We start from the raw sequence: 27,571 nt of genomic DNA, 5'->3' as shown, positions 1-27,571 counted from the left end.
CAGGAAGTATTAGATACTGGCATTTCATTAAGTTTCGTTTTGAATCTGTATGTAATTTAAGCTTGAATGAAGAGACTTCGATTTTATGGTTTTAATTACATTTATTTCTTATTTATAAATTAATTCACGATATACACACATCAAATGTTTGCTTAATGTTTTTTTCACGAATTCGTTTTAAACTTTAACTCGCTCGCCTTTTTACAAGCACTTGAAACATTTCGCTAACAGACATTCTTTCGCACTTATGGTAGACTAATGACTTATGTTTAGTTAACTTTTAAAATTAATTACATTTTTTAAAAAATGTTGTAAAAAGAACTTTAAATTAGTGTAATGTTTTGTTGTTTTAGTATTTTACATTGGCGACATATTTTATCTTAATTTTGTAGAGCAATTTGGAAAAGCAAAAGGCGGTTGTGCGCATTTAATTAATTATGTACATTTGAGACTTAAGTGCAAGGGGAAAAATAAGTATGTACTAAGAATTTGCTTAGGTTAGAGACATAGGTAGGACGATAGGTATAAACATTAATATCAATTTTGTAGTCGCTAACTCCATTAATATCTATTATATATTACTGGGCGGTCCGCGATGGGCGCGCTGTCCATGTAAACCGGAATGTCTAGAGCCGGGTCGCGAATGTACAATTGCATAATCGTTATCAATTGGTATAGACCTTCAAAGTATGTACGTTGAATGAGTGGTTTGGTTGGAATACATACAAGTATAAAGATATGCGATAATTTATGCGAAATTTCTATTTTTAAGGCAAGTCAATTGTAAGTATAATTGATTGTTAAAAGATCTTTGAGGTTGATGGTTAGCTTTTTGGGGGCGGGGCTGCGGAAATGGTTCGAGATTTAAGTTTAGTTTTAAAGTTAGTTATAATCATAAACAAATGCAAATTAATAACGGTTAATTACAGTTGCATTACTAGGCACGAAATATATTCTTTTTGTTGCTTTTCATTCTTTCTTTCTTTTTTAGATTGGTTTTGTGAACACAAATTGTGTTGTCTTCTTGTCGTTTGTAAAATTGGTCCAGCAGAAGGCGGGCACATCAGTTGGGTTAAAAAAAGATACAACCAATACGATACAGAGGTACAATACAAAGTTTTTGTAGGCATGCTTTTTGTGTGTGTGTCGCTCCACAGCTACCGGAAAATTTGTGATAGGAGAGCAGAGCAGAGCAGAGCAGCGTACTGCTTGTATTTGTAGATGCAGTTTGGTTTTTGTGTATGTAGAACAGTAGAGCGAGCTTGTGTGTGTGTGTGTGTTGAAGAGCAGCTTAATATCTATCAGACCTATTTGAGTGTATCGTTGAGCCACCGCTGGTGTAGCCCTTATGCGCATCTCGGCCGTGCAGCGAGTACCGCGAACCATACTGACTTCCATGCCAGCTGCGATATGGATCGTATTCCTCAATAATGGAGGGCTCCTTCTCGATGATCTGCGTAATTCAAGTGCGAAAGTAATCATTTATTTGTGCATCTAACAGATATATTTGCAAACTCACCTCTGTGTTGGCACAACTGCAGCTCATGGCCGTGCAAAGGAAAATGTTCATGAGCAACATGATGAGGAACAAGACGCCCAGAGTGATGGCCAGCCAAAGTAGCCAGGTGGGTCTGATGCCCTCGTCACAGTTCGACGAAATCACTGAAGAACATATTAAGTATATAATTCAAATTCAATTCATCCTTTGCGTCCTTTTAGACTTACAGCGCGCCTCGGCTGGATCTAATACAAATACAGTGGTGCCTGCTATGCTGGAACCTTCTTCATTGGGACCTAGCTTACGCTGTCCATTGCTACCCTTGGTAAAGCCGGCCAGAGCTATATCGGCGCTGCATTCATCGAACTCTACACAACGGCCATAACATTGTATGACATCGCACTGTAAGTGCACTTCGGAGCCTGTAATTGATAATAGGTACAGTCGAATGAGTCAACTAATTCACAATATTTGTTAGTTACACATTTAGGTTTATTCGGACAATATACGAACAGCTAAATTCAATTCAATTAATTTGTAGAGTGGTGTATATATTTTGTAATTATTTTGATTAAATTATACCTATATTACACTATAATTGGTATTTCTAAGATATTTTCCTCCGGGTATGATGCGAAGATTATTTAATATACATTTTTTTCTATTTTATTTTCATTTTTTATTCAGAATATTAACAATAATTCTGTCGTGCAATTCACTGTCCATTTTCGATGATTCTTATTATGTAAATCGAAGCAATAAACAATTCTGTTTCACGAAAGTTCAATATTCGGTAGATTGAGATTATTACTAGACTAGTTTCATCTTAATATTGTTACATTTATATTAATATTTTTCCAAGAATTCTCAGAGAGTGTTATGAGGAAATGTTGCCATAGGCTGTCTTTTGTCACTTGAAAGAACTAGAGTTACAAAAAAGTGGTCCTTTCCTCACATCCGTAAATATTAGTAATGCGTATTTGGATATAGAAACATACATTTTCGATTGGCAATGCTCTTACCTTCAGGAAACTTGAACATAGAGGTCAAAGTTGCCTCAGCAGCACGTCCATCAGCAGTGGGCACGAAACGGCTGATAAGCTGAGAATCGTAGGGACAGCTGTAAACATAAATACATTATAATTAGCTTCATTCCAGAATGTAATGCACACACACATACCCGCGTTCATCTGTCAGCTTGAGTGTGATGTTCTTCTTGTCGAAGGCAAAACAATTGCCCACACGCAGGCCATATGTATCTGTAAGTAATATATGGAGATGCTTAGAATGATGTCTAATGAGTGTCCGGGGAATACCCACCATTGGGCTTAGAGAACTCGGCGCGTATCTTATACTGATGTCCATAGACCGTCTCACGCACGCGGTGATCATTTTCAAGAAACTTGAGCACAACATGGGCGTTGTCATCGCTGCAGGGTGGGTAAGCATGAAGTGGGTATTAGCTAACGGAACTCAAGCTGCGCTACAATTAAGTTTTCGCATGCACTCGCTAATTAAATGCGCAACCAATAGACCAAAAAGTGCAGGCGGTTTCAGTTCGCTTGCATTTCGATCAGACCGAACAGAGTATTATGCAACTGCCGGTCATTACGTTATAGACAGTTGCGTTTTATGGCATCAAAACATAAATTTTTTCTATTATTTTTTTTGTATTTCGCACTAACACGTTTAACGTTTTGGCTTAGATTTTCATTTGCGGATTTTTTTACAATTTCTTTCTTGTTATTTTCTGAGTTTTACTTCGTATGGTTAACAGAGCGCAGCTTTTTGAAAAAGCATTTGTAACTAGGTATTATTTGTGCTGCAGATAAACATTGTGCATACACGTCTATTATTACATTGGGTGCAGAAAAAAATTTAACACACGCATCCTCTAAGCCAGTTCATAAAGATAGTAAGATCGGTAGCTTATCAATCATCTTAGCTTTTTTAATTATTTAAGTATTTGTCACTCTTTTCTAAATACATTTTAGTTTATTTTATTTTATTTGTCAAGTGCAATATTATTCACTTTCCATTTGAATGAGAAAATTCGACAATTCGGCAGCTTGTGGGTCACTGCTTGGGCAAGGCAATATTCTGCATTATGATTAAAGTTTTAGCTCACTCTTTTAACTGTTTCTGTAAAGCGATTTTAAATTGTAATCCCTTTCCACATTCCACTTCCTTGTTATCTTTGTTAATCTCATATCTTCTATTTAATTATGTTGTTCGTCTATGTAATTATGTTGACAATTAAAATGATTTTTGTTGATTAAAAGACGAATTGAAAGTTAAATAATATAATAAACTTTATAATACTTGTAATGGTAAGCATTAAACTTTTCTTCTACAACCTTTTTTTGAATTAAAAATGCACATTTTTTCCAAAGCTCGTAATTACATACATATATGGCTGCCACTTAATTTTGAGTATGTGGCGAATTTGAATAAAGAGCCTCAGCTGCTCGTCTACTAAACAAAAGACTTAGGCAACGAACTTGCGTAACTGCTAGTTTAAATGGCAGTGAACCATAGTCAATGGCTTTCTACTTGTAGTCGTATGTGTGTATGTATGTATGTATGTACGTATGTATGTACGTATGTATGTAAATTTCAGCGGGCCCAAATAGAATTGTTCGTGCAATTAAAGATTTAAATCTACAACGCTCACACGCAGCGTGCTTATAAATAATTTACCGTTAATTGAACTGCAAATAACAAAAGTAGAAACACAAACTTGGCGCTTTTCGTGTGCTCCAAAGAAATTCGAAGTGATTGAGAATGGGCTAAGAAGCTGAAAAAAAGGCCATAGACAAACGGACTGAGAGACAGACAGGCAGACAAACAAACAATTGAGGTAAGCGGGCTTAATGGCCTTGAGTTCTACTTAGCGTTAGGTTCTAGGAAAACCAAGTAACAATAAAGGCGCTGGCCAACACCTACATACCACTACATACGTATGTTACATACATATGTGCAAAAGATAAACATACATACGTACATGTGTACGTACGTTCAACATAATTTGCTCTTTGAATTCATTTGTTGTGTGCCGCCTAAACGAGTTTTGTAGTTCATTTATTTCTCTACTTTTTTTTTTTGAACAAAATTCGCAACGCACACACAAATAGAGACATACGAGTACATATGTGCCTATATAGAGATACATAGCGCCCAGTTTGTAGCACTTGAGCGTCAATCGCATCGCTTGGATGCTCTGACGGAAGTGCCACCAAATTACATGCTTCATCGTTTTAACAAAATAACTTTAAAATTTTAGGTGCAATTGAGCGATGCTACCATAGACTTACCGTGTAAAGCCCGATTTGCCACAGGTAATCACATAAAATTTATCATCGGCCAACTCCAGAGTCTTGTGCACACGCACTGCCAACTGGATGGAACGCTCCTCGGTACGCTGTGTGAATGAGGCCAAGAGGAGTGAATGAGTATTAGTATTTAAGTCGTTTGCAAGCCGGGGTTGGGTATTAAAATTTTACAACTTTATGCGCATGACGTTTATGTTGATTAAATTTTAAAGCCGCATTAATTAACTAACTACAGGCGTTAAGCAAAATGCCCTTTTATTTATGCTCTAGGGGTTTCTTTTGCAAAAGTGCCACTTGGTTTTTATATGCGTACAAGTTTTTATTGACATGAATACCTAAGCAAGTCAAAGCTGATCACACTTGATGTGATGGGATACGCTCTACTTTACCGACTCCAACTGATTTATTATCAAGATCTGTTTCCTTGTAACTTGGTATTATACATGGAGTTTTTAGAGTTTTTAGAAACTAGTGTTTTAAAATATTAGAATTAGGCGATTAATCATTTCTCGTATGTGATTATTTTAACAAAGTTTGCTTCTGCTTTTTCGTCTGTATAGCAGTTAATAGTGTGGATTAAAAAATATGCCTAGATATGAACATTTAAAATTTGGTTTCAAACAGAAACAAAACAGAGAAGTTTTTCCATGGCAAGTATTTGATTTTGATGTTATCATGAAATAAATCTCTACATTTTTGCTTTTAATATACACGCGTCGACCTTTATGAAATGCGTACCACACCTCCAAGGAAAAGAGGACATTTGTGTAGGTCAATAAAATTTCGTGCATATTCAAAATAAATCGGGGAGAAAGAAGTTCAAAAGATTTCTTAAAAATCATTTGGTATTTTTTTTTAAATTTATAAATAAGAGATTGAAACGTGGTACATATTTTCATATGTGTACTGATATCTATCTAGAAACAACTGTAATAGAATTTAATTTAAAGGAGAGACGTAATGCGCCGTTTTTTGTCTTAAGCGAGAAGATGATGAAGCTCACTGTTAGGCTGTGCTTGCGAAGCGTATAGGAAGTCGCCAGGACCCTGCAGGTTCTCTTTAATTGCCTTCTATATATGTAAGAGTTTATTTCTTCTTTTATGCGGCTTTATCTGATAGTCAATCGCTTAAATTTTAATTAAAACATAAGCTTGAATGATTGAGCTATCATTTGTCAAAAAAAAAACCAAACCTAAAATAAATGTAGCTTGGCATTGTACTCTTTCTCCTATACATAATTAATGAATAAATACATTTTCCCTTTGGCTCTAATTTTACATAAAACTTTTGGACAATGCTTCCTTCGTTTATGGTAAATTTAAGAAAAACGTGGAATAAATGGGTAGATGCTTAAGTGGAAGATTTTCCGATGTCGTGTGCAGACAAACATGCCTTTATCGACTTGGCATTTAAAGTTATTCAATGCAATGCCTTTCCTTCCATAAGTCTAATATACTCTTTGTCCCTTTGGGTGTAGTGTATACAATATAGGCGGTACCGCTGTTGCAGCCGCACATTGCAATCTGCAAGTTGCACTTGTGGCACGTTAATTGTCACATGATGTAATCGTGCTGCCTTTGCCAGCTCTCTTCGACAAACGCCGGACCGCCAACAAGGAAATGGCAAATGCCGCCAAGTGTGACGTTGCTGGCATACTACAGTATACATATCTATCTATATATATATATATATATATATATATATATATATATATATATATATATATATGTGTGTGTAGATACTTGTAAGTGCAAGGCAGTCCACACTAAACATATTTTCCAGCTGTTTATTTTCTTTCTAACAATTTCCTTTCTGTTGTTTGTTTTTTGTTAGCGCATTTGTTGTTGTATGTTTTATTTGTTGGGGGAAATTACAACTGAACTTCATTGAAGCTTATGCTATGCATCAACTTAATAGCTGCAATGCCGCCCCAGACGCAACCGACGCCACAATTTAATGAGTTGGTTTCATTACCTGTAGCAGTTTTGGTTGCTTTTTTGTTGTTGTTTTTTGTTGCTATTGTTGTGGCCGCGTGGTGTCTAGTGTGTGGTAGGTAGATGGTAAGTATTATGCTTTTCCGTACATTTCGGTAATTATATGTTTTCATTTCATTTTTTCTTTTCCAGCTACAAGTGTATATGCCAACGTTTTAATTGTGCAACGACATGTAACTGTCTGGTAGGACCACAAGCCCATACCACACTCGACGGCCAATGGCAGTGGAAGCCACCTGAGGCTGACTGGCTAGAAATTCTGCGCATGGTTTAATATGCACTCGCTCTTAAATACATAACTTAAAGGCATTTCAATTGCCTAACCTTAGATTGCATAATACCGAGAAACGGTTTACGAGTATGCCGATAATGGAGGTTTAATAACTCAATTTAAAAAACTGAATTGGATGCGCTTCAGCTGTTCACAGGCTTACGTATGAGCGGAATTTTAAAATGTCTGCCATCATCTATATTTGAAAGAAATTGAAAAATGTTATGGAATTACATTTTTCAAGTGTTGGGAGTGGCGAAATCTTCTTTAAGTTAAGAGAAAATATATATAATATAAAATGTTCATTATATTATGTTTATGAAAAATAAATAACCAGATTTGTTAGACCGTTTCTTGTAATTTAAATTTATATAAATATCATTTTTATCAAGCAATCGGCGTTTAATTACATATCTAACAGCCTAAGCCAAAGTATTTATATATTTAAATGATGCTTAGGAATTTGGTCAGTATCTATAACTTAACTAAGTATTTTAAAAGAGCTGGGAGAAATTCCTGACGAGAGCTGATATTAAAATATCTGTTTAGGTATACTGCTACTATTTTATTTTCCACATTCTACATCCACAAACAAGTATTACATACATAAATTTACCTCTTTTTTGCTAACTTTCAAAAAAATTCTTTTTAAAAATGGGTAAATATGTCATATTTATAAATGTATATACACTATGATACTAACTAAAATAAAATAAAATACTCTCAAGTTCTTCATTGAAATAACAAGCCCAGTTTGAAGTCAATTGAATGAAAAATGCAAATATGTTTAAACCCGTTTTTCCCACTCGGATTTTACAAAATCGCTTCTAAGTGGTCATTTATATAGTGTTAGGAAATTTGTGTCTAAATTGATGATCAACAATGTTTATGTTTTACTTGCAAATTAAACCAGTCCTTACATCCATTCGTCCTTGCCCTTTTTTTTTTGGCTTTTTCACCGAAAAGTCGAAGATTAAAGTAATTAGCTGCCTATTGGTTGGGTATTAAACTCAATTTGAAAATATTCTTCGAAATAATAATAAAATAAATAAAATATATATAAAATAATTGTTTATAGCTATAAATAAATACTCATTTCTGAAAAAAATACTTCCACGCCATAAACATTTTTGCGCAGCTTCCTTAATGAATATGACTACAATATTTACATGGCTGTTGTTGTGCATTATAATGAGAGTTCTGGCCTTGACCCGCAATCATCAGCTTTGGGCGTCATGTAATGTTAATTTCTGTCATAAAAAAGGCCATGTAGTTGACCGGCTGTGACTGCTTTACATAGTAGGTACGTAGTCATATACATTTATAGCCAACGATTATAACACTGCACTTTGTGGCTTACTTCATTCCATATTTAATTTTAATTTCAATTGTTTTGTTTTGCTTTAAATGTTTTCTTCTATTTATATTTGCTGCCCCCATAAACCACACTATAAATGCTGACAGCAGCGGCAAACAGCTTGACAAACCGGTTTACTTACAAACATTTTATTTATTTTAGCATTTTTATTTAGTTTATAAAAACCCACGCATGTCACAGCAAAGAAAAAAAAACTTGTATTATGCAGTAAATGGTTTTTGTGCTGTTATGAATGAACAACTTATGGTTACAGGCGTTTAACTTCTTGAGCCGATCGATGTATTACTTGTATTATTTGCTGGCTTCAAGCGTTTTTAGTCATGACTCAGCACCATTAGTTTTTAAACGGTTAGCAACTCTACAAGTACACCACATAAGTGCCCAGGAGTACTTCATATATGTATATACGAGCATACATGTATAGGTGTATATATAAATACCTCATACAGCTGCAAAACACAAAGTTGGCAACAATATTTATCAACATAAAGAAGAAGCGGCCGAGGTAGATAGAAGAAATTATAGGAAAAAAATGTGGCGGCAACATGGCAAATTATGTCACAATTTGTTGGCCAGCTCATACATCGTTGAGCGAGCGAGCGACTTAATAACAGCGACAACGTCTGCCAACTGGCAGATAAAATGACGAGCTGACGTTAAAATGAAGCTGCAGACACACGCAGCAATTGCAGCAGCGGATGAGCTCATTATCAAGTTATTATCAAACAAACAAACAGACAAACAGACAAACAGACGAGCAACAAGTTGAGAAAATGGCAAAGTTGATTTTCCATATGAGATGTGTGTGGCTGTTGAAGTTTGTTGTTGTTGTTTTTGTTTTTTTTTTTTTTTTGCTGGCTGAGTGCGCAGCTGTGTCTTGGCAAGTGTTGAAATTGTTTAATGGCAAATTGACGTACTCGTACTAAATTTTTTTGTGCAATTTCAATTAACATTTAAATGTCTATAATGACGCTAGACAAAGAACCATATCAGCTACAAACACACATACTTGTGCACGCAAGTGCTTACTCGCATAATAAACATAATAATTAAATAATGACAAATAATTTGCGAGTGCACAGCATTGAGCCAAATGTAATAAGACAATGTTTGTTTGTTATAACAAATAAGTTCAAGTACACAAAAGTCAGCCAACAATGAGACCGCAAATAGTCGTAACAATGGCTTGAACTCTATGCAAAATTGTTACTATTGCTGCTGCTGTTGTTGTTGTTGTTGCTGTTGTTGTTAGGCTTGTTGGCGGCTTGGGCGTATTACCATTGTCGATGTGCAATTTCATGCTTTGCCAGTTGCTGCTCAGACTGGCGTTACAGCTTTGCCATATGAACAATATCAGATACTTATATACATACTTGTACTTAGAAGCAAGGCAGAGTTTTGCAGTCAGCTGCCCACAACTACAAAAACAAAAAACAATAACAACAACTTTAGACTTCAAGGTCAGCCGCTGGGAATTATTTGTGTAGCAAACGATTAAAAAATGCCGAACGAAAATATTTTTGCGAAGCGCTTTGCAATGTTAAGTCGAAAAGATTGCCATAGGCCGCCAACTTAAGAAACAAATTCTTTTGACACAAATACCAAGCACACGCACACGCACAACAACAACAACAACAACAACTACACCAAGTAACATCAGCAAGTAACAAGAAAAGGGAATGCTGTCAAAGTCAAAAGCGTGGAAAGCCTTGTGTGTGTGTGTGTGTGTGTGTGTGTCTGGGCATGTGAACTGTCTGCCCTGCTCGTCCAGACGCCGGCGCGTTGACTGCCGGCCTGGCTTGGCCCTGCCCGGCCCGGCCCGGCATGGCTGGCTGCTGCCTTCCCCGACTGACGACACTCCCAGACGAAAATAAACCCAGCTTCAGTTGCGATAAGCGTGATTTAATTTTATGGGGGACCTCCCTTTTGGCCAGACCCAAGAGCATACTCGTAAGAAGCCCAGTGGGAAGACGAAGCAGGCGAGCAGAAGGTGGGCCAAACGCTGAAATAAGTCTGCTAAGCCTATGTACAGACATTAATGGCTACATAGTAAATACTGTTATATATAAACAGTGAATATCATTTAAAATTACTAATGAAAAGTAAATGTAAACTTTTTCATTCAATACAGAAAGATGTAACAGTTATTTAAAAAAGGAATTTGCATAAAAAATGTGTATAAATATTATTATTATCTATCTATTTTCTATAAATCTATAAAGCCATTCAAAATAGCTAAGTATTTCAATCTTCTTGCACGTAAAATGTCTCCGAATTGATGTTTTTTGTAGGCGTTCTCTACTTTAGTTATGGGTTGGTAAGCCTGTGGCCGCAGTTATTTATAAATTTTGGATACAGGGTGCGGTCTGCAGGCCCCGATTTGACATTGCAATTAATAATGTTGTACAACATGACGGCTGTGCGTTGCGCTGATAATTTGCATTTTAACACGTTGCCTTATGAAAGCCCCCGAAGTGTGCTGCCCAACTATGCCACATGGACACACACACACACGTACATATGTGCGAGTACACGTAACGGCAGCAACTGCAGCTAATGCGATTGGCCCGACCACGACTTGAAGTGGAACTGCAACTATTGCTATAACTACAAATGGGATTGAGACTGCGATTGCAGCTGCCATTGTTTGCAGGTTACCCACACGTAAGACCGCCGCCTGTCAACGCCTGTGATGCATGTAGGATTAAACTTGATTTTTATTACCATAGTTACTATATAGACCTGACGTCGCCACTTCCCTGATTTGCGTTGATTTGGGGCCAAGACTCAAGTACACGAGAGATACGCGCGCGCACATAATTTATGCGCATGCGTGCCCTTTAAGCAGCGCAGCAGCACGACGTCAACGTCAACGCCGGCGTCGACAGATCGAGGTGCAGACATTGTGGCAAGGTCTTAGCAATTTTCAACGCGACTCGCGACTAACAACTGTCAGTCGAGTGTTGCGGCGTTGCTGTAAAATAGTTTTGCTTGTGTTTCCCACCGCTAGCGCTTAAATTGTTTTTCGCAAATGTTTTCAGACTTTTCCAGTCGCAAATTGTTTGTGTCCAAGTCGCATTGCATAAGCTGCACAATTTTCGGCAACAGGCAGCCTTAATTTGCGCTAATTTGTAAATTGCACACAATGGTGATGGCGCGGCAAAACTTCAAAATTAATTTGCGGCTTGTAATGCTTATATAACGAAAGACTTAGGAAACAAACTTGCTTATGCATAATACAATATTAAAAGTTTTGACTGCACAAATTAAGCTATAATGCGAATTTCAAATTAAAGTATATATGACATATATTTTAGTAACTGTACATTTTAAATTTGAGAAAAAATATATAAAATATGAAGAAATTGGGACTTTTTCTTTAGTTTCAAATGAAACCTGTTAAATTTTAATGTTGGATTGTTCTGCATCTTTCCAAAACTCCCTTAATCTCTTAAATACAGAATTATGTACATATTTATAAGAGGAACAATTTGAATTTCCACATCGGACCGGCATTAGCATTTTACTCATTATTAGGAAAATTCAATATTTACGCCGCTAATTCTTTTCGGACTTTGGAAAAAGTCACGTAATATACTTGTAGATTATCGGTTGAGAACCAGTAAATATCTTCTACTCTCGATTTGAAAGCATTACTAATAATAAAAGTAATAAACACACGAATTTATACTCTTTTCAATCCACAACTTATGGCGAAAATGGCAATTTTCTGAACACACCGATAGAGGGATATCGCTCCTGAAAACGAATCTTGCAATGATTTGAAACTAGCCGAAGAACGATTATACATAGAACCTTATACACTATACTTCAAATTAAATAAAGGAAAGGTTGGCACTATATAAAAGTATGTAACTAACGATTTACTAATACTATATCGTTCGCTGACTCTCTTCTGCAGTAAGTAGGTTGTAGTTAATGTTTAGTATTGTTAAATGAACCAAAACAGTTATGCTTACATTGTGTCCACTCACGTTGCTGACCAATATGCCACAGTAGTCGGGTGCGCCTTGCTTGGCCCATAGATTGAGGCTGAAGGCCACGGCATCGCTGCCATCGCCCATTGTCATGCAGGCCTCTGTCCGGTGATCCCGAGCATGTACAGCACCCGTGTAGCCGCTGCTGAACTTCACTTTGATGTTCATTGTGCCCGCCTTGCACGTGGCCGTAACGTGCGGTGCGAATTCATTGGACGCCGCTGGTTCCTGTGTGGCCACCTGTCCAAGAGAGATAGAGTGAGAGAGAGAGAGCAGAAAGTGCGATTAGTTTGTGTACAGGTAGCCGAAATGGTCAGCTATTGTTGGTAATATCTTTGACCCACTTCAGGCCATGGGAATATTTGTTTAGTGCTGACCAAGAAGTGGGGGAAAGGGGAGTGGGGGAAGTATGCTGCAATAAATCATTGCGCAGCTAAAAACAAAATTAAAGCAACTCATCGTCCATTTGAAGCTCCAAGAGAATTCAAATGAATTTTAATGGCGAGCCAACATCGAAGTCAACTAGTCGCAATTAATTTCGAAAGCTGTCAGGGAACAGCGAACAAAACGCTTAGAACTTTGGGCCGCGTTGTTGCACGTTTTGGGTCAGCTTCAGTGCCACCTTCAGCTCCAGCTCCAGCTCCAGCTTCAGCTCAAGCTGCAGCTCCACTTAAGGTTTCAGGCAACGCGCAATGCGGACTGTCAAAAGAATTTGGCTTTAAGATAATTTATTGGCATGCTCGTCGGCTTGAAATGCCGTCGTCTCCATCATCGTGATAATTGAATTTGTGAGCCCGGCTTGCGACCAGCCTAGGCGAGAGGCCCAGTTAGCTGCTCCAGGCGACGTAGGCGCTAGATAAGCAGCACAAAAGTTAAGTAAGTCATGTCATGACAATCGCAGTGACTGTTTGTTTGGCTAGCTCACCAGGCCCTTGGGCTGGGGCATTCAGTTCAGTTCAATTCAGTACAGCACAGCACAGCACAGCGCAGCTTAGATCAGCTCAACTCAGCTCAGCTCAGCTCGATTCAGAGCTTGGTAATCAGAGCCTGCCCAGCGAAAGGCGCAACAATTCGTGTGCTTGACGGCAAATTGATTTATATGTGTTTACCTTTTAACCGTAACGGCGCAGGCGAAAGGCAGAACAGCCCACAGATGTGCTCAGCCGATAGTCGCTGGCCGTAAAAATATGAATTTGTGGACTCGGAATATCTGGTATTTTGCATTTTCATTTTTCTGGCAAATCATTAAACCAATTAATTTTGCAGCTGGACTATCACCGGCTACTGTGCATCAAGTGAAATGCAACGGAGGCCAACTCGGTGACCCAGTTTTCCGCAAAAGAAAAAGAACGTTGCCAAAAACATGTTGTTGTTGCTGTTGTTGGCCAGTCTGCTGCAAAGAAAGTGGCACAGCAGCCACTTGGAGCCTTCGAACGTGCAACGCATGCTGAGCGCCAACCAGTTGACTTTAATAGTCGGCTAACTAGAACACTGCTATAAAGACGGGGCATCTACTGGCAATTTGCATAAAAAGTAAAAAGTCTGCATAAAATGTAAATCAAATATGTAAGGTATTTAACTAAGGAACATAAAATTCAGCAAGTTATTGAACATCGTTTGTCCATAAAAAATGCACAAGTCCCTCCCTCAGCCACTTATGGACACACAAAAGCAGACAAAGCGAAGGTGGAGCTGCCTGCTGACTGCTGCCTGCTGGCGGCAAGGCTGTTGTTATAGCCTTTGTCCAGCTCCAGCAATTACAGCCGTAAAGTCACAGCACATCTTAAGGCAGCGATAAAGGCGGCATAAAGTGCCTCCATGGCTCCTTGGCCGAATGCGCATAAACCAAACCGCAAAACTGCCGACGAGTTCAATGCGCGCTGCCAACCAATTGAGGGTCAAATGCGGCCGTGGTCGGCACGCTCGGCACGGCACGGCACGGCTCTGCTTGGTAGAAGCAGCAGCAGCAGCAGCTGCAAATCCCATGACAATTTGTCGCAATTGTTTGTATAAATTTCATGTTGGATTTTTGCATTTTGCATTTTACATTTTGCGATTTTTGCGCCAGTCAATTAAAATAGTTTTTTTTTCTACCCTCCCTCCTCCGGTCTTCTTTAGTTTTTTGTTTGTTTCATGCATTGTGCCATGAATCGTTTCACTATCGTTGGGCTCGTTAAAATGGCAACTGAAATAGTTGTTATTTGATTGTTTGTTTGTTTTATTTTATTTTTATTATTATGCAACACGCTCTGATTGTTAGCATTCGCTTTTGCCGGCAACTTTCCATAAAAAAACACTCGGGATATGTATTGCGAATAACAACAAGATCGGCGCATGTTTTAGCACTCTGTACAATTAGCCACAAGCGCTGTCAGTCACGCCATCGGTCGATCGATGAAGAGAAGGAGAGGAAGAGAGAGAGTGAGAGGGGGGGGGGGGCAGCCAATGAAGCGAATGAGGCTCGAATAAAGGCCGATTTGACTTGATGGATTTGTGCGGCCTGCAGTGCCATGTGGCATATGTGCCGAACCATTAGCCAGCCGCAGGATACTTGACTGAGCTAATCTATGGGCAGGCATGGGCGAGTGATTTTTCAAAGTGCCTTTTAAAACAAAAGACTTAAGACACAAACTAGCGCGATGCTCGCTGCATGTAAATCAGCTCATAAGTATCAAACATCGAATGCGCCACAAGCTGAGCGGCCACGCACAGCTGGAGTTGCTTCGACTGCAACGGTTCAAAGTGGCTGCCAGTGGTTGCCAGTGGTTACCAGTGGTTACCAGTGGTTTCCATTGGTCGGTTGTGGCTGCAGCCACCATTAAGCCACGTCTGATTTATTTAGCTGCAAGGGGTCAAATGCTGTGACCATAAACAAAAAGGAGCACCAGCCGCCTAGACAAAGAAGAATGCTATTAAGGCTATTAAGAATGCGCCATGTGCAATTAGTTGAAAGTGCTAGGCAATTAGTTGGCGCGCTCTTTAAACATGACAAATACCCAGACAGGTCTAATGAGTTCAGTTAATCTTTAAGTGAGTGAATATTTTGCACACCGTTCCACACAATTCTCAATGGTCCATCAGCTTAATGTTATATATTAAGGAAATTAAAAAATATTAAATTGAAATATGCTGCTTCTCTTCAGCAGTATATCCGTTTTGCTTCCTTAAACAATTGCCAACAACAGTTAAATGATAAATAAAGAAGCCTATAATACAGCCTAATTTGTGTGACAATATCAAGTATACGTAATGTGTGAGATATTACAATTGTCAACTATTGTGTCCACCTTGGAATCATAAGCGGCAAGTCTGTCTATGAAGCTATATATTCTGCGTTCAAAGCGCCCTTGAAAGCTTGTTTCATATATTAATTAATAGTTCTAGAATTGTTATATTGCAACACAAATTGAAGATGAAAAGCATGAATATTTTTTGCTTAAGTCAACTTAAAGTCTTTGAGATACGAATATAATAACAGTTTAAGTAAATAATGTATATGCCAAGGAGTTCGCATTGTAAGCCAAAAGTTATGGGCTAGATATCAACATTATTTCAGTCACATTTTTAAGCAGGTACCTATATTACCACAAATAACTGATTGTTCTGCTGATAAAAGTGCAATCTGTGGCTTAATAAGTCACATGCATTGCACGGGGTGTGTGTTGGCCTGTTGGCCATAGAGGACTTAAATATTGCGCAAATACAAAAATGCTATTTGCGATACAATCACCGCAGCCAGTTCAGAATTGTGTGCAGCTGCGCATATTTTCGACAGATTTCCAACATATAGCCAAACATGTGCTGCCGTAAACTGTTGTCTTTGGCCAACAGCAGCAGCAGCAGCAGCAGCAGGAACAACAGCAACAACAACAGTCAGAGCAATCGCATTAAAAAAAAAAAAAAAAAAATAGAAAACAAAGCTTGTGCATAACAAAAGCAAAGCATATCATAAGGCAAAGTAAATGGCTGGCCGGTATCTATATACTTGTACATACCATACTATATATACACTTTCGGGGTACACAGAAAGATACAATGTAGTGCATGCTTTTAACATATTTCGCGTCTATTTGAATTTCCGCTATTTTTCGTTGGCGCTCCGAGTAATAAAGCTTGAAATGTGCGCGCCAACTAAATTATAACATAAAGGCCGACGACGATGCAAAGTTGGCGACGTCGCATAGCTAACTTGGCTAACACAGGCTCTGCCTCTGCTGGTGTCTCTGCTCTCCGCTGCTGATTGCAAATTGTCACGGTATTTTCGCTGCAAGCGCATAAATTGCCGTTTAAGCGGCTCGAGTTACAGTCGGGCCATGCGCCCGACTCGCATATTGTTGGCCATATTTATGTTTAGTGCCAAGTTTTGGGCCGTTACCAGGCTTGGCAACGTGCCAGTGCCAGTACCAGTACCATTGCTAGTACTAGTGCCTGTGCCTGTTGCTGGCGCGAGCGGGAAGTTGGCAGTTGGCTGGTCAGAGAGCTTAATGAAGCCAAAGTTGAAGCTTAAACTTGTTTAGCATGTCGCTTATATAATGCGAACTTTTGCAAAGGAAATAATAAAAATGTATGCTTGCGATCATTTTCAACATTTTCACACAGTCTTCAAAACTATTCACAGAAATACTTTCATTGTGTTGAGCTAAAAATCAAAACAACTGCAATTAATGCTGCTTTCAATTAAATATCAATTGTCGGCGCATTCTCCATTGATGTTCTGACGCGCTAATTCCAAGGCACGTCTGCTGTCTAGTGGCAACTTCTGTGTCTGCACGTTCTCAGGGCCTGGGCCTGGGCCCGGGCCCAGACCCTCTTTTCAACACCATGCTGGGGTCAATTGTGTGGCTTTTACGAGCGCATAATGAAACGCTGTCGTACAACTAATATAATAATAAGCGGTTGCCGTCGCCCCTCTCTCACTTCTTTAGCACTCGCTTTGTCCGTCCGTGGGCCTGGCTTTTTGTTTGGTTTCTTAACTTATTGCTGCTTCTAGGCAATCAATAGAAAAAGCGTGTACCTTTTTTTCTTCTACCCATACCACAAAATTCCATCTCGCATCGCTCTTGTCATGTGGCGCAAGCCGTTGCGGGTTTTTATGATACATAAATACGTACATGTATATTTATAAGTATGGCTGCTTCTTCATATTCCATTAATAAATACCTTTATTAATTGGTATTTTTGTTAGCCCACGAAATTTGTGTGTTCTTTGACCTAACAGTAGCCCAGAGGAGACAGTATGAGAGTGCCTGTTGAAAACTCCAAAAGTCTTAGACGGCTTGTGGCAATTATGATAAGCACTCTCAGTACTTTCCACTTGGCGAGCGATGCGCGCCTACATTTGTGCTGTCGAAATGGGCAGGAATATTTTGAAAGTTGTCTTTAATTGAATTAAACGTGGCTTTTATTATGTCAAGTGCTGGGCACTTAGAAACTGGACGAGAACAATGCTGGGAAACGCGGCAACCAAAACCCAAAAATCTTTGAAGCAACAATGTAGTGCATTGAGATTTCATGCTCGTTTTAATATCATTAATCAAGTTGTGAACTCATGCAGATTAAGTTGGAGAGATGGAATTAATGAATCATGATAGATCGCAGTCCGGACTGATGATGGGAGCATACCTGGCGGCCAAACATATTCCCAAATGTGTGATCAATTGTAGGGCAGAGACTCAGACTGTGCGACTGTGTGCTCGTAGGTACAAAATCTCTAGTTAATTGCTTTTGATGTCTTATAATTTGAGCGGCAAATGTTTATAATTAGCTTTAGTTAGGTACTTTATTTGATGTCAATTGAAGTCCATTGTTGATATCAATGCTGACAGTGGATTTGCGAAATATGAATTTTATAAATACAAACTTTTTAGCATGGTTAGGTTTTCAGTTCATTTTTCAAAAGTTCGAAAAGTTCATTTGTATATTAAATAAAATATTTGGATGAACAATCCAGATAATCTGAATGAAAAGTTCATCCATTCTTAATGATAATTCATGAAAAATTACAAAAATTCGATCTTCATTTGTATATTAAATAAAGTATTTGGATGAACAATCCAGATAATCTGAATGAAAAGTTCTTCCTTTCTTAATGCTAATTCATGAAAAATTACATCAAATTTGTTGTAATACCAATAATTTTGGTATTCTTAGAAGGTTAGAGGTAGCTGTTAAAGATTGAAGCCCACAGCACTTAAGTCGAAAAGTTTTTTTTTTAAGCTAATGTGTTCCCAACAGCATAGTGATGAGAGTGTACAATCTCTTTTGAATGCTATTTTTGAAGGCTTCCACGAGCGTTTAATGTTTTCTGAGCAGAAGAAAAGGCAATTTTAGCTCATAAGGCTCATCAATTGCCCAGAGACCTTTCTGGCCATTTCCATAAACGACGCTTTCTACGAATACGAGTGTGCACGTGATTTGTAGCAAAGAATTTCGAAAGCAAGTGGGTATTTGCACAGCAGAATTGGCCCGGCGTAGTTTTCGAGGCATAATGCTCAATGACAGTCAAACGATAGGCTGCAGAGTAGCAAAAAGGGGGAGAAAAACAACAACAAAAAATCGAAAAGAAAAGCTACAAAAACACAAAAATGCAGCGCAACAACAACAACAACTACAATAGCAACAACGGCAATAACAATAACAACAGCAGAACTGGGAAATGCTTTTTCCCATTAGTTTCAAATAAAACCTACTTTTACCACCAGGCAGGCGCAGCAAAAAAAGGCAAAAAACAATTTAGTAACAACAAATGTTGTTGTAGCCGGAGTTGTTGCTTAGTTGCTTAGCTCTTGTTGCCAGCGACTGTGCAACTGACGGGGCTGTGAGTGACAAGCGACAGTGAGTAGGCCATGCTGCAGGTGAACACAATGCAAGCTAATCAAATAATGAAATGTGCTAACTGAAACAGACGGAGCGCCCCAGGCTGTGACTGTGGCTCTGGCTCTGGTTAATGGTTGGGCGGCCGGTCGAGAGGCAAATAAAGCGCACTAGAACTTTCTCCCAACTGATGATGACCCAATATGCCAAACACTTTTGCATAAATTTTAATGAATTTCACGCTACAGCAAATCTAACGCACAGCTAATTGTTGGCCAACAGTTCCGCTGTCAAGTGGCAAAAACAAAATAATTTGCGATGGCAGGCAGCATGGCGTTAAATTGCGTCAACTGGCATTACCACATTATATATGTACGAGCATATAAGTATAGTATATAATGTATAGCAATGGAATTTTGATTTAACATTTCGTGGTCAGCCACTCAAGCACTTTTTATTTGAGCTTCCTTTTTACAGCATGATCATATACGAGTACTCGCTTCTAACTTATTCATTCAACTGGCTGACTGGCTAACTGGCCAACTGACTGGGCAATCTAATGGCGCTTCCTGGCAGCCCGTTTCAGAAGACTAGACACACTACTAACCCACTGCCATTGCGTGCAGAATTCAAACTGGTTGCACAACCAACTTTACCACTTCTAATTGCCCCCTCGTCGATTTCGCCGTTGTTGTAGGTATCGTTGTCCACAGCGTCGACTTTGTGGCTAATATGACAGCTCTGGCCTGAAACTGGCCAGTTGCTCACTTCATTGCACTCAATTTTGTGGTCAATATTGAAACTGTGCACTGCATCGCACTGTTAATTAGAGCATAATAGCGTGATTTAGGAAGTTTGTGGCTAGCTTATCTGAACTTACAAAAACAAAAAACCAAAAAAAAAAAAAAACAGAAAACAAGATAGTCAACAACAAATGGGTTGTAAGTGCCGCTGGGCAAAGGTATTTCTCTTAGATGTGTATGTTTTAATATAAAGCTTACCAACTGTAAATAGCGGTTGCTTAACTAACCGTTAGCACAAGCAAGCTCATAAACCAACAGACAAACAGATAGGCAGACAAACAAATAAACGACTTTTGGCATGCTATAAAAAGAATTTCAATCAAACGAAAAGGCAAGACAATCAAGTTCGTTGATAAAGTCTTTTGTTTATGACTCGCTCTGATGCTGTCTCAGCGTAAGTTCTAAGAAAATTTCTGCTTTGCAAATAATGATTCATATTCTAGGTATGAGTATGTGCTAGAAAAAAAGTAAACATGTGGAAACTTTTTGAGAACTTATATTGTTATAAATTTAAAGAATAGCTAAAATTAAAGTTGGTCTTAGAAAAACGTTGGCCACTTTTAAGAGTTTTTGTTATACAGCAGAAGGAGAAGTTTGAAAACATTTTTCAACCAAAGTCTTGATAAGAATTTGCAAGATATTTAGTTAATTTTGTTGCAAAATCTGGTTTTGAGAAAAATAAATAAAAGTGTTGATATTTGAATGAACTTCAGCGCTGGCTTTTAATAAATTGCTTCAATAGGAACTGCAGACACGACTGTTCCAATGGGTTAGCCAAGCAAGCAAAATTGAAAAAATCGGATAATTAAATAAAAGATATAGTTTATAATCTCTTAAATATGAAGAAGTATTTTTCAAAAGCATTTGAATTTTCCTTAATAACAAATTTATAAGCTCAATAACTACAAGATTTTTAATTAGATCAATAATTGTGCATAAAATAAAAATATTACTAATAAACATGTGTTTCTGTTTAATTTTTATTAGCGTTAAGAAGAATATAATTGCACTGCTGAGAAGCTTCATAAAAACATGTTTTAAAAATCGAAAAATAACCATCTGTCTAATGTATTTTGTCATTTTGTTAATTATAAATCAAGGCGCCCGTCAGAGTCGTGAAAAAATGTCTGTAGACCCCTTAACGATCTTTTTTCTCAGAGTGTATCACCACGCATATATCAAATGTACCAACATTTTTGTAGAGTACTTTAGTTGGCAGTTGTACAGCACGTGCTTGTCAGCTCAGCTTCAGATGTGGCATTTTCTTCTCTATAGCTGTCTATAACTATGTATAGTATATACGAAACCCCCACAGCTTAACCACAAAACCAACGCAATCTGGCTGCGGTCATATTCGCATATAATTCTCGTCATCTACACACGATTTTTGCTTTATATACAAAAAGAAGAAACATAAGTGGCTGTGATTGTTGTTGTGGTTGCTTTTCGTATCGAACGTTGGCTAATATGGTGTTTGGATAGTGTATGACGACATGGCTGATACTCATATACATACATACCAACACAAACGCTATATATTTTGTTGCTTGTTCAAATGCCAGAAATGACAGAATTAGCATATTTCGAGTGTGTGCCGCACCGCTTTCTGTATCTGTTTTTGTTATGTATGTGTCAAGTTGACATTGAAAATTATTTTAATGGCTTATAACCACTACACCAGCACAAATAATAACAACATCAACTGCACGCATCGCGATGTACAAGTCAATATTTATTTACATTGAGCGCCGACAAAAAGGCATCAATTATAATTAATAACACGGTCGTCGAGCATTTTTGGGCGGTCTATGCTAAATGTGCGATGAATTTTAACTACAAGTATGTACGTTGAATCTAATGCAAGAAAGAAGGCTATAAGTAATGAGGGGGCTATGATAGTTGAGCAAAGTAAAATTGAATACAATAAATAGGTGCCTTTATAAGTCGAAGCGAGAATTCTACACATAATTTAGTTTAATTTATGGAAAAAGCAGATTCTTAACAAATATGGAATCTAGATCAGCAGCTGCAGAATAATACAAAATTTTTTCTAGTAGATGTGACGAACAATTTAAAATGGGGGTTGAGAAGCTAGGTTATATTGAATGTTCCAGCAGTTATTGTTTGTAATTGTATTTTGTAAATATAAAAAATGAAATGCCTCTGTTTCTTAAGTATGCGATGTTTATGTGCTTAACGTTGCCTTTTCAATGTGAAGAAAGATGCCTTTTTTTCATTTGCAGATGCTGTGGCCAGTTAGAAGACCCCTATTCCTAGTAAGACATTGTTGTTTTTAAATCTGTGGCAGTGCCCCAATATTAGAATCCTCCATCCTTATATGTACCGGAAACTATTTCACTCAGTTTAGACGTTATCTTTTACCTTCTTCTAATTTAAGATCCCCTTTCGAACAAGTCAATATGTTGAAACGTTGACACTAACTATTTTTTAGGATAGGGCTATTCCTTGCATTTATAAACATATAGAATTAAATTAAGGAAAATGTAACAAATTATAACAGTTGATTGTTGTAGAGTTGTATTGCAATGGAATTCAAAAATAAATAAACTTTTAAATGAGAGATAAACAAAACTACAACCTATTTGGATACTTGTATATAAAATAAATTTCAATTATTAATATGATATACATTTTGTATTTGCCACATTTTACTCTGATTGGCTTATTATCTCATCTTGGTTAGGTTAAGGTCTATACTATATGTATAAAGAGCTGGCTAATAATTGTGCGTTCATGGCCAAATGTGGCGACTTTGGGTTTGTGTTAACAACCTTTACACATCACGTAGACGCACAGCGTAAAACTTGAGACCTAAAACAGAAAACGCAAGTTCATTTGTTGCTTAATGAGTGTGAAAATGCGAAGCACAGCCAAGCCGAAGAAGAGCAAAAAGTACCGTACGCTGACGGCGGCCGACGCTGTTAAATTTCAATTTTAACAGATATTTAACACGCAGACTATAAGACTATATGACTATGTGTATACATATTCATATAGCCGTATGCATGCCTCGAAGCTATGCAGACAGCAATGATGATGGCGACGATGGCGATGGCTACGGTAAACTTATATCATCATCATTATTACGAACATCATCAAGAGCATTAGCTTGATCGCCGACTTCAATTGAAAGCCTCCACGCTGCGTTTATTTGTAGAGTTTATGCTTCAAGGTTTTGTGAGTTTTGCATTAGCCGGAGTAGTTGAACATATGTAAGTATACTCGTATATACATATTTGCTTGGCAAGCCCAAAACGGTTTTTGAAGTCTCGTGGGCTGCCTTCATGATGTCATTTGAAGCGGCCGCTGACACCAAAGCTGATAGTTCAATATACCCTCGCCGAAGCGCATGTAAAATATTTGTAAAGCCATACCAATTGAAATTGAAAGTTATTTTTGACTGTCAATCAATGAGTGCTATCCATCAATGACGTTTGCTGTAAATTTGCCAATATGAGAGTCGCCTGAGGCGTGCAAATTATGGCTCATTAAGTGTCTATCCATTTAAGTTGACTACATAATTACTTGCGTCTATTCAATTGTACAAATTTGATTATGAATAAAAGCTTAAATGTGAACTGATATAATTTCAAGCCTTGTCTTGCCACATGAAACCATTTGAAATCGCTTCTCTAAATAACAAGAAATTGAGGCCCTGTAGCTCAAAGCCGAGCTTAAACCAATTCCGAAGTCTTTACAATTGAGGGGGCCAACTCTCACCCAATGCTTAGTCGTCCCTCGAGAGTTTTGTGCTATATTTCACTTACGCTTCATAAGCCGAAAACGAAACCCAAAAACAATCTTTATTTTTGTAGCCATTGCTATGTGGAGCAGTCAACATGCACGAACAATGGAAAATTTGTTTTGCTTCGAGCGGGGGAAAAAGTAAAATACTCGGAGTGTGGAAAAAGAGCCCGCAGGCTGGCTGGCCGACAGTCCAACAGTCCGGCAGTCCAGCAGTCCGGTAGTCCGGCAGCATGTGCTGATGGCTGGTAAAAGTTAAAATGCGCTTTAGACACATCAAATATCGGTCAGTGGCACATTTTGGGGCTGCGCACAAGAGAAATGAAACATAAGTACAAGTACATGAAACTTTTCCAACGAACGTAAGCCAAGTTATTGATAAACTGGCGCACCGACTGCAGATGCTGTAGAGTTCATTAAAGAAAAGCGTCTGCCTAGAAAATTGCCGTGGAAAATTCTAGCTAATGTTGCTTTTATTTGCCATGAAAATTGTTATACTACAGACACACCTCCATAGTACACTCATCACAGAAACAAACAGATAGCATGGCCGAGCAATGTCTTGACAGCAGTTGACCTCGTTTTCATGTTGGACTAGCAGCCAGAACTTTATTGTATGCAAATGAAAAGTGAAATGCGAACAAACTTGTCTAATTAGTTTTTGCAGGCAACGCATAAATTACACAAAAACACAGAATCTCACTCAGGAAGGGTATAATGCCTTTTGCAAGTACACTTGACTGTTGGGGATCCATTTCAATTCAAACTCAAAATATTCTTGTAATGCAACGAAACAGCATATTAAGAAGCGGCAAGCTTTTGTAAGATCTGATATATAACAAACAAAGATGGAATTGGCATGCTATATGTATAGTAGTGTTCTCAATTTTCATACATTCCATTTATTTATAATGTTTTTTATAATTTTTGCTTATACATTCCATTTGTTTATGAGTTTTTCTTTTTTATAATATTTCAGTGACAATTGTATTTGAACATCACATGAGATCTAAGAAAATTTCATTTTATTCAAGATATTTAACTTGGCTGGCTTTTAAAGCAGTAAAAATTACTCAAAGAAGTTGATAATGGAAAAGTCTTCTTACAGCAGCTGCATTTAGAAAATTATATATTAAATAACTAGACCCGAACACTGTTTAACTCAATACGATTACACAAAAGGTATAACTTTCGCAAGAAGTTTCCAATATCATGCATCGAGCCTTACAATGAATTGCATTCAAAGCTGCTTATATTCTTGTATATTCAAGAATGAAACCAGGACTGGGCTTAATATTGATTTTAGTACTTGAGAGGCGTTTTGGGCGTGTCAACTTACCTGTGAGACTAGCAGTGCGCCAAGCAGCAGCAGCCACAGCATTGGGCTGTACATTTTTGTATGCTCTGTCATCACGTTTGTTGTCGAAGTCTTTCGTTTTTTGTCTGACTTTTCCTTTTAAAGGCAACTGCAAATACCTTTGCTTTATCACTAATAAATACGAATTGAGCATTTATGAATTTTATTTGAATTTATAGCAAATTTAATGCGTTGCACGCAACATTGAGAACTGCGCCTTGCATTCAATCTGGCTCATTATTTACGTATGTATAGTATTACTCATTGAACGTGTTGATTGTTTAGCAAGCCAATTATTTTGTTGGTAGTGTAGCTGCCTTTGCAAAAGCTCAACGAATGCTGATGAGTAACTGCTTAAACAATGTATAGCTTTTTGTATTAACAGTTGTTTTCCTGCGACTCTTAGTTGAGAAGTGCCTGAGTTGCTTTATTTCGTTTGTTTTGATATTTGGAGATATTTTGTGATTTTCTAACTTTCTAGGAAATTTTAAGTGCACAAACGTGACTCTCGAACGCATTTATTTCTAATCTTTTAATATGCTTTTCTATCTACTCGTACCTTTTTCTGATCATTTTTCAGATGTATATTTATTTTGTTTTTTTTTTTTTTTTGGTCGGACAACGCATCTTTTTCTCACGTAGCACGTAAGTACGAGTAGTTTGGCAACTGTACCGGTTTCGTTTTCGAATTTTTACTTTTGCTACGTTTTGAAGCGGCGGTGCGACGGTATAGGTGCCCAATAAAAAGGCGACCCCGACCTGATTGCCACGATTAAACTTTTAAATGCATTTCGACTGTTTACTTGGAAAATGTTTTTGCAAAGTATTTCAAACGAAACAATGAGATGGCGCAAAACACGTTTTTGCCGCATGTATAGAAATATTTTGTATTATTGATTTGAAAAAAGTGCAAAAAGCAGAAATATAGCGTTCGGTTCGTCACTGGCTTACGTCATATGCTCGCAATGTGATAAAAATAAAGCCCAGTGGCAAAAAAAACAGATGTCTGTTGACATTGTTGGGCTGCTGAGCCAAAGAGAAGGTAGTGTATAATTTTCATAGAATTGAATCATTTTTATTTATTGATGTTAGAAAAGCTTGACTTAGTTGTTTATTTCAGCGTTAAAAGTTATGTTAACTATAGTCTAACAACAATACAAAGCGGAAATAAAAGCACACCCACACACATACTCTCGCAACATGATAAACACATCAACAGGGCCACACAAAAAGCAACTTCTAATGCCATAAAATTAAAATATTTGTTCATTATTTATGCAATGTGGGATGAAAAAGAAACATGCAATACAGTTCTAAATTTAAAACACTCAATCGTTTCTAACTACATTTGAGAGCCTAACTAAGAGAGTAAATAAAACTGAAAACTGAAACTGCGAACTAAGAGCACAAATGTGTGTGCATTAAAGAGTTTTGCACAATTTTTGCGCACACATTCCATTTCTAAGTTTGTTCAATGGTTTTTATTTATTTAAAAAATAAAGTATTAAAGCAAAAAAACTACATGAAATTTGCTATATAATTACATTTGTTTAATTTGAAATTGTTATTGTATATTGTAAGTAAGAGGTTGCTCTTAATTTTTGCGTTTTAAGCTCAGCTCAAATAAATTTTAGTGAGCGTTTTTGGCTGCACGTGAAAACAAGTTTTATGCAACAAGTTGTTGTCTGTTGTTTGTGCGTTGCTTTAAAACAAACTCAAAACAGAACTTAAACAATTTATTTATTTATGCAAATGTATTTGTTTTGATGTACAAGTATGCTAAGTATCTGCCGCTACCTGCACGTGCACACAACTCCACAAAACTAAATTTTCTTTTTTACGCGTAAAACTTCGAGCGAGTGAAAAATGGGAAACACAACTTTCCGCTCCACACGTTCGGTTACAACTTTACGATTCGAGCGCTGCGTTGGAACTGAAAGCAGGCAGCGTGTGACGGCCGACGATGATTATGATGATGCTCTAAGCCAAGTTTGGTTGCTCACTCGGCTGTTGCCAGTTTGGCATTGTTGTTTGTTGCTGGCTCTGTTTGTCTCTGCCCGACTCTTTGGCTTAAGCTCTTTGTTGTTTTTTGTTTTATGTTTACACACAAACACACTCATACACGCACACACACTCATTTTATCAACTCACACTTTTTGTGCAGCTCGTTCGTATGTTTTGGCCCGTACTTTCGTTGCCTTTGCCACTTTTGTGGCGTTGCCACATTGCTGGAAAACGATTTTCAAACTCGCGTTGAGCGCCGATGTACGAGTAATTGGCGTGAGGTCCACGCACACCGTTTTGTTTATCAAACCAAAGGCAATTCGTTCCGCTCAGTGATAAAAATAAAGCCTCGTGCATG

The 27,571-nt window shown here is 37.7% G+C and overlaps 1 protein-coding gene across 2 annotated transcripts; it reads right to left on the bottom strand.

The window, feature by feature from the left end:
* Positions 1 to 87: 87 nt before the first annotated feature.
* LOC115620919 lies at positions 88 to 27,134 on the bottom strand. Of its 2 annotated transcripts, none has more exons than XM_030514417.1 (10): positions 27,007 to 27,134; positions 25,192 to 25,318; positions 12,454 to 12,711; positions 4,813 to 4,919; positions 2,819 to 2,928; positions 2,679 to 2,757; positions 2,521 to 2,618; positions 1,726 to 1,920; positions 1,520 to 1,662; positions 88 to 1,453 (listed from the first exon to the last, which is right to left on the bottom strand). In XM_030514417.1, the coding sequence occupies exons 2-10, from the start codon at positions 25,261 to 25,263 to the stop codon at positions 1,292 to 1,294; spliced, it is 1,224 nt and encodes a 407-aa protein (XP_030370277.1). In that variant the 5' UTR covers positions 25,264 to 25,318; positions 27,007 to 27,134; the 3' UTR covers positions 88 to 1,291. The 2 variants fall into 2 exon arrangements, with proteins under 2 accessions (XP_030370277.1, XP_030370276.1); XM_030514416.1 differs by having other exon boundaries at positions 1,292 to 1,453; positions 25,192 to 25,341; positions 27,007 to 27,109.
* Positions 27,135 to 27,571: the final 437 nt, after the last annotated feature.

Source organism: Scaptodrosophila lebanonensis, unplaced genomic scaffold (genome assembly GCF_003285725.1).
Source record: "Scaptodrosophila lebanonensis strain 11010-0011.00,11010-0021.00 unplaced genomic scaffold, SlebRS2 tig00000024-arrow-pilon, whole genome shotgun sequence".
Lineage (NCBI taxonomy): Eukaryota > Metazoa > Arthropoda > Insecta > Diptera > Drosophilidae > Scaptodrosophila > Scaptodrosophila lebanonensis.
Note: the sequence above shows the minus strand (reverse complement) of the source record. Positions and strands in the feature narration are given on the sequence as shown.